Source organism: Triticum aestivum, chromosome 1B, assembly GCF_018294505.1.
Source record: "Triticum aestivum cultivar Chinese Spring chromosome 1B, IWGSC CS RefSeq v2.1, whole genome shotgun sequence".
In the NCBI taxonomy this organism is placed as follows: Eukaryota; Viridiplantae; Streptophyta; class Magnoliopsida; order Poales; family Poaceae; genus Triticum; species Triticum aestivum.
This window is the reverse complement of record NC_057795.1, coordinates 430,470,126-430,477,756: the sequence shown is the minus strand read 5'-3', so window position 1 is coordinate 430,477,756 and position 7,631 is coordinate 430,470,126. Positions and strand designations below refer to the sequence as shown.

Sequence of the window (7,631 nt, the reverse complement as noted above, 5' to 3'; positions counted from 1 at the left end):
AGTGAGGAGCAGACCTCCCACTCGGGGGCTTAGCTGCAACCCAGTGCTCGCCTAAGATATAAAAATCCTGCCGAGTGAGGAGCAGACCTCCCATTCGGGGGCTTAGCTGCAGCCCAGTGCTCGCCTAAGATATAAAAATCCTACCGAGTGAGGAGCAGACCTCCCACTCGGGGGCTTAGCTGCAGCCCAGTGCTCGCCTAAGTTATAAAAATCCCACCGAGTGAGGAGCAGACCTCCCACTCGGGGGCTTAGCTGCAGCCCAGTGCCTGCCTAAGTGAATTGAAGAATAAGTCGACTGCAGTAAACGTCTTGCTTTAAACCTGCAAAAGACATTTCGAGCCAAACGCAAGCATATTCAAACGTCGAATCCAAGTTCAGATGGATACCTAAAGGAACCGAAAGTGCTCAGGCATTAAGCCTGTTAAGGTTTATCGGTTACAAAATCACTCGGCATACCGAGGCAAATTTAAAGTGTCGAGCTCAAAGAAGTTTTTTACCCCTCCTGTGGAGGGCTGGAAGGTGCAACAACCTCATCAAGATCAATTCCGTCCGCGATCCGAGTGGCAGCAGCGATGAAGGTCTCCATGAAGGACCTGAAGTCGTGTTTCTTGGTGTTGGCCACCCGGAGAGCCGCCAGCTTGTCTTCTCGCGCATCCTTGCAGTGGACTCGAGCCAGACACAGAGCAACATCTGCACCGCACCTAGCAGAGGACTTTTTCCACTCCTGCACTCGACCAGGAACTATGTTTAGTCGAGCCATCAGAGACTCGAGGTCGTTCTGGAGTGTCTCCCTGGGCCAGAGCGTGGTGTCAATGCGGGAAGTGGCGACCTTCAGCCTTGCAAGATAGTCAACGACGGCAGCAATGCGAGACTCAAGCCGGAACACGTTCATGGCAACTTCATCATTCACCGGAGAGTTGATGGGGTCCAGGTTTGGTTCCAGCCGACTAGTTTCCTCTTCAAAGTTTTGGCAAAATTCTGCAAGTACAATCACTGAGTCAAGGCAATGGTCGAATGGAAAGATCACTGTAAAAATGATTGTTTGACGCAAAGGATTACCTTCGAGCATAAGGAACAACTTCTTGGCAAGTCCACTCAGAAAGGCCTCCAGATCATTCTTCTTCCCAGTCAACTGACTGGCCTTGTCATTCAGGGCAGCTTTGTCACTTTTCAGTCGGCTGACCTCCTTGTTGGCAATCGCAAGAGCAGCTTTCAGATTAGTATTTTCTTCTTCAAGCTTGGTGACCGAAGCTAACTTCTTGTCAGCAAGCTTGGTCTTCTCAGCTAGCTCAAGGTCTTTCTTCTTCTGGGCCTCCTTCACCTTGCCTGCAAAGTTACAGCAAGGTTAGATTTCGAAACAAATGAGGGACAAAAGCAGTCGTCGAGGTCTCACCGAACATACCTTTGGTCTCCTCCTTCGCCTTCGCCAGATTCTCCTGGACCAGCTTCAGATCCAGCTCGAGCTGGATGTGCTTGTTCTCCAGCTCGGTATAACGAGCCGCAAGGTCGCAGGATTTCTGTGAAGAACCAATCGACAAAATGTCAAAAATAATTCACTTCCGAGTGGATAAGAGAAAATCATGCGTTTCTAAGACTACAGCCGAATGCAAACATTCGACCGTAGTCTCGGGAACTACACCCAGTGGGTGCACTCAGCATGCCCCCACTAGTTCCATTAAGATAGAGTCGACTAGTTGACCAAAAAAACAGGACGTATTCTTCAGACTATAACCGACTGCCAGTAGTCGACCATAGTCTCGGGGAGTACACCCAGTGGGTGCACTCAGCGTGCCCCCACTAGTTCCATTACGATAGAGTCGACCAGTCGACTGACGGAAGAATTTAACTTACAAAGCCTATGGTCGACTGCCAGCAGTCGACCATAGCCTTGGGGACTACACCCAGCGGGTGTACTCAGCGTGCCCCCGCTAAACCGGAGTTTCAATCGATACACCCACTGGGTGACTACTATGGATTCCGGAAAGAAAGGTTTTCAGATAGCATATCCTAACAGAACAGGCGATGATCGACTGACCTGAACGTTGCTTTAAAGAGCAGAACTGGCGTCGTAGGCTGCCTGGCTTGCCTCCCGGATGGCCTTCACCTGCTCCATCATGACTCCCGCCTGGCGTATCGCTTCCTTCGTAGCAATGGCTTGGTCCTCTGGGACGTAGTGTGTCGAGAAGAGGGAAGGCTGTGCAGCACTCGACGACGCGGGGTGAGCACTCGTCAACGGCACCGCGAAAGATACGGTGTGCCGAGTGGTGTTCTCCTCCTCCACGACCAGAGTCTCAGGTGTCGTCACATCCTGAGCCACCCTACCAGCAGACATTTTCCTGCTCCTCCTGTGCTTCAGCGGTTCCTCATCGTTGTCGTCGTCAGGAAGGGTGATAACGACATTGGATGAAGCTGCAGAAAAGAATCAGAATTAGAGACCAAGAGTCAATCGACTAAGAAACGGAATCAAGAGAGTGGTACCGGGTTTTGAGGTTGCAGCATCCTCCATCCCATGATCGTCGGCCCTGGCTGAGGTATCGGAAGTAGCAGCACTGCAACTCCAAAAATCAGTCAGTTAACTCAAGAGTCGATCAAAGATAAACTCATAAAAAGCAAGAAGACTCAAGCAGCATTTTTACCCTGATATGGTGGGGATTGACACCTTCATCTTCGGCAGGACCTTGGTCGGCTTCGATGGTGCCACCTTGGATTTCTTCGGAGCCTTTTCAGTCGGCACCGGAGAAGTGGTCCGAGGACGCTTGGTCGACTGCACGACAGTCGCCACCCCCTTGCCGCGTTCAGTCGCAGGGTCATGGACAAGCTTCGACCGCCTTTCCGAGCGCGGTGGTGCGACCTCCTCCTCCTCTTCTTCTTCTTCCTCCTCCTCATCATCATCATCATCATCTTCAGCAGCATCCGAGTCCCACTCCTCCTGGCTTTCGCCCCCACTCGCTTCTCCCTCCTTAGTCGGAGTCTGCGCTCCATTGGGCATCGAGTACAGTTCGGTGAAGGCCTGTCAAACATCAAGACAAAAATCAATCGACCAATTTGCAGCGAAAACGAGATAAATATGGCAAGAATACAATTGGAGGTAAAGTGGGCATACCTTGTCTGGAATACTGGAATGGTCGAGTGGAAGAATCCTCCTGGCTCCACGAGGGTTATCCTTGTTCCCAGTGACTGCGGCCACCCACCTTTCCAGCGTGGCATCGTCGACTGCTTCCGGATTGATCCGAGTCTCATCTTCGGTCCCGTAGTACAGCCACATGCAATGACCCCGGTACTGAAGAGGCTAGATACGTCACCTAAGAAAAACCTCCAGGAGATCCATACCCGTCACTCCTTCCCGAACCAACTGGACTACGCGCTCCATCAACATCTTCACGTCGGCTTTCTCCTCCGGGATCACCTTCAAAGAGGAGGGTTTGTTGGCTCGGTCCATGGTAAACGGAGGGAGGCCATTCGACTGCCCTGGCGTCGACTCGTTCTGGCAATAGAACCAAGTCGACTGGCTGGGAAGGTGCTCTTGTTCCTCATCTGGATCCCCAGACCTCCACACATCTGAATAACCTTGGTTTTATCGTCACCCGGACTCGCCTTCTTCACGGTCTGAGAGCGACACGTGAATATATGCTTGAACAGGCCCCAGTGCGGTCGGCAACCCAGAAAGTTCTCACACATGGATACAAAGGCAGCAAGATAGGCGATAGAGTTCGGGGTGAAGTGGTGGAGTTGCGCTCCAAAGAAGTTCAAGAAACCACGGAAGAAAACACTCGGCGGCAAAGAAAACCCGCGGTCGACGTGGGTAGCCAAAAGAACACACTCACCCTCTTCCGGCTGGGGTTGCCACTCGTTCCCCGGGAGCCTTGCTGCTCCATGGGGGATCAGACCGTCATTGGCCATGTCGGTGAGATCCTTCTCCGTGATGGTCGACCGGATCCAATCTCCTTGTACCCAGCCGTTCGGCAGACGAGATCTGGAAGAAGACCCGCCTCGACTGGTGGTTCTCCCTTTCGCCTTCCCCGTCGCCGACGCCTTCTTCGCGCGTTCCAGCACCGCCGTCTTCTCCTTCACCATGGCTACCGGCGAAGCGTACGAGGAGCGATTGCACGGAGGCGAGAGCGGGCGCAGTGGGCGGAGACAGGGAGGGCAGAGAGAGAATGGAGAGATACTATTCAAAAACCCTCGCCGGGCGCCTTTATAAGATCACTTCCGAGTGGATGACAGGTGGGCCCGGGCGATCCAATCACATCCCGAAACAGTCGCGCGGACGCGATACGTGGCGAAAAAGGTGGCACGAGAATCGAGGTGTCTATGCCCTATCCCATCCGAGCGCCGCGGTCCACCCCGCTTCGCGCGCTTCCCCAAATTTCGTATCCCACAAAATCCGCGAACGGCAGATCAATCTGTCAGGCGCGAGATTTCCTGCGATCCGTCGCTCGGGAATTGTTAAGTTCAAAAGGTCACTCGACGGAAGAAAAGAATGGATCAAGACGACTGAAGAAAAGTTGCTGATTATCAACGAAGAGACTATTGATCCAAGACAACACGTATCCAGAATGCAAAAGCAGGTCGGAAATAATATCAACTCCTTCCTCACTCAAGCCTCAATCCATTCGGGGGCTAATGATGGAGTCATGTACCTAGGGTAGGGTCATAGACCTGATCTAAGTACCCTACCCAAGGACACCCTTAGAAGAGACTACTTTCCAGTCGACCAAGAGAGACTTCACTCGACTGACTCGAAGGAATCGACCACGAAGACTCACTCGACCACCAGAAGGTCAAGAAGCACTCTGTACCATAACGGTCTGTAATTAAGTAGACTTTATGGTATTTAGGACACTTTATGTGAGGCGTTACCAGTAACGCCTAGACTTAATGTACTTTAAACCCCGCATTACTGAGGGCCGGAGGGGTCTGGCAGCACTATATAAGCCACCCCCCTCCTTAGTGTAAAGGGTTCGCACTCCTGTAATCCATATACACATAATCCACTCGACCGCCTCCGGGCTCCGAGACGTAGGGCTATTACTTCCTCCGAGAAGGGCCTGAACTCGTACATCTCTTGTGCGTACAACTGCTCCATAGCTAGGATCTTGCCTCTCCATACCTACCCCCCACTCTACTGTCAAACTTAGAACCACGACACCTGGCTTGTGCATCCTTATGAGTGGCGGTCGGGGATGAGCGATGGTCTTTTCCTACCAATCTATCCCCCTAGGAGCATGCACATAGTACTTGATTTTTGATGACTTCTAAATTTTTGCAATAAGTATATGAGTTCTTTTGACTAATGTTGAGTCCATGGATTATACGCACTCTCACCTTTCCGCCTTTGCTAGCCTCTTCGGTACCGTGCATTGCCCTTTCTCACCTTGAGAGTTGGTGCAAACTTCACCGGTGCATCCAAACCCCGTGATACGATACGCTCTATCACACATAAACCTCCTTATATCTTCCTCAAAACAGCCACCATACCTACCTATCATGGCATTTCCATAGCCATTCCGAGATATATTGCCATGCAACTTCCATCATCATCATCATGACATACATTACTTTTGTCACATTGCCATTGCATGATCATGTAGTTGACATCGTATTTGTGGCAAAGCCACCATGCATTATTTTTCATACATGTCACTCTTGATTCATTGCACCATCCCGGTACACCGCCGGAGGCATTCATATAGAGTCATATCTTGTTCTAAGTTTCGAGTTGTAAACCTTATGTTGTAATCAATAGAAGTGTGATGATCATCATTATTAGAGCATTGCCCAAAAAGAAAAAAGAAAAAAAAAGAAGAAAGGCCAAAAAAGGCCCCAAAAAAAGAAAAAAGAAAGAAAAAAGGGCAATGCTACTATCTCTTTTTCCACACTTGTGCTTCAAAGTAGCACCTTGTTCCTTATGTAGTGAGTCTCGTATATTGTGCTTCAAAGTAGCACCTTGTTCTTCATGTAGTGAGTCTCATAAAGTTATCTTTTTATACTAGTGGGAATCTTTCATTATAGAACTTGGCTTGTATATTCCTACGATGGGCTTCCTCAAATGCCCTAGGTCTTCATGAGCAAGCGAGGTGGATGCACACCCACTAGTTTTCTTTTGTTGAGCATTCATAGCTCTAGTGCATCCGTTGCATGGCAATCCCTACTCCTCATGTTGACATCAATTGATGGGCATCTCCATAGCCCATTGATTATCCTCGTCAATGTGAGACTTTCTCCTTTTTGTCTTCTCCACACAATCCCCATCATCATATTCTATTCCACCCATAGTGCTATATCCATGGCTCACGCTCATGTATTGCGTGAAGGTTGAAAAAGTTTGATATTATTTAAGTATGAAACAATTGCTTGGCTTGTCATTGGGGGTATAGAAGTTGGGAACATCTTTGTGTGACGAAAATGAAGCATAGCCTAACTATATGATTTTGTAGGGATGAACTTTCTTTTGCCATGTTATTTTGAGAAGACATGATTACTTTGATTAGTATGCTTGAAGTATTATTATTTTTATGTCAATATGCACTTTTGTCTTGAATCTTTCGGATCTGAATATTCATATCACAATTAAGAAGATTTACATTGAAATTACACCAAAGTATCACTCCGCATCAAAAATTCTCTTTTTATCATTTACCTACTCGAGGACGAGCAGGAATTAAGCTTGGGGATGCCTGATACATCTCCAATGTATCTATAATTTTTGATCGCTCCATGCTACTTTATCTACTGTTTTGGACTATATTGGGCTTTATTTTCCACTTTTATTTTATTTTTGGAACTAACCTATTAACCGGAGGCCCAGCCGAGAATTGCTGTTTTTTGCCTATTTCAGTGTTTCGAAGAAACGGAACATCAAACGGAGTCCAAACGGAATGAAACCTTCGGGAACGTGATTTTCTCACCGAACGTGATCCAGGAGACTTGGACCCTGCTCCAAGGAACAAAAGAGGCGGTCACGAGGGTGGGGGGCGCCCCCCCTAGGGCGCGCCCCCTGCCTCGTGGGCCCCCTGTTGCTCCACCGACGTACTCCTTCCTCCTATATATACCTACGTATCCCCAAACGATTAGAACAGGAGCCAAAAACCTAATTCCACCGCCGCAACCTTCTGTATCCATGAGATCCCATCTTGGGGCCTGTTCTGAAGCTCCGCCGGAGGGGGCATCCACCACGGAGGGCTTCTACATCAACACCATAGCCCCTCCGATGAAGTGTGAGTAGTTTACTTCAAACCTTCGGGTCCATAGCTAGTAGCTAGATGGCTTCTTCTCTCTTTTTGGATCTCAATACAATGTTCTCCCCCTCTCTCGTGGAGATCTATTCAATGTAATCTTCTTTTTTCGGTGTGTTTGTTGAGATCGATGAATTGTGGGTTTATGATCCAGCTTATCTATGAACAATATTTGAATCTTCTCTGAATTCTTTTATGTATGATTGAGTTATGTTTGCAAGTCTCTTCGAATTATCCTTTTGGTTTGGCCAACTAGATTGTTAGTTCTTGCAATGGGAGAAGTGCTTAGCTTTGGGTTCAATCTTGCGGTGTCCTTTCCCAGTGATAGAAGGGGCAGCAAGGCACGTATTGTATTGTTGCCATCGAGGATAACAAGATGGTTTTTTTATCATATTG

At 48.8% G+C, this 7,631-nt stretch overlaps 1 protein-coding gene across 1 annotated transcript; it reads right to left on the bottom strand.

The window, feature by feature from the left end:
- Positions 1–400: 400 nt before the first annotated feature.
- On the bottom strand, positions 401–1,208 carry LOC123092144 (uncharacterized). The gene is made up of 2 exons (XM_044513839.1): positions 1,060–1,208; positions 401–978 (listed from the first exon to the last, which is right to left on the bottom strand). Exons 1-2 carry the CDS (start codon positions 1,067–1,069, stop codon positions 494–496), a joined length of 495 nt encoding a protein of 164 aa, XP_044369774.1. The 5' UTR covers positions 1,070–1,208; the 3' UTR covers positions 401–493.
- Positions 1,209–7,631: the final 6,423 nt, after the last annotated feature.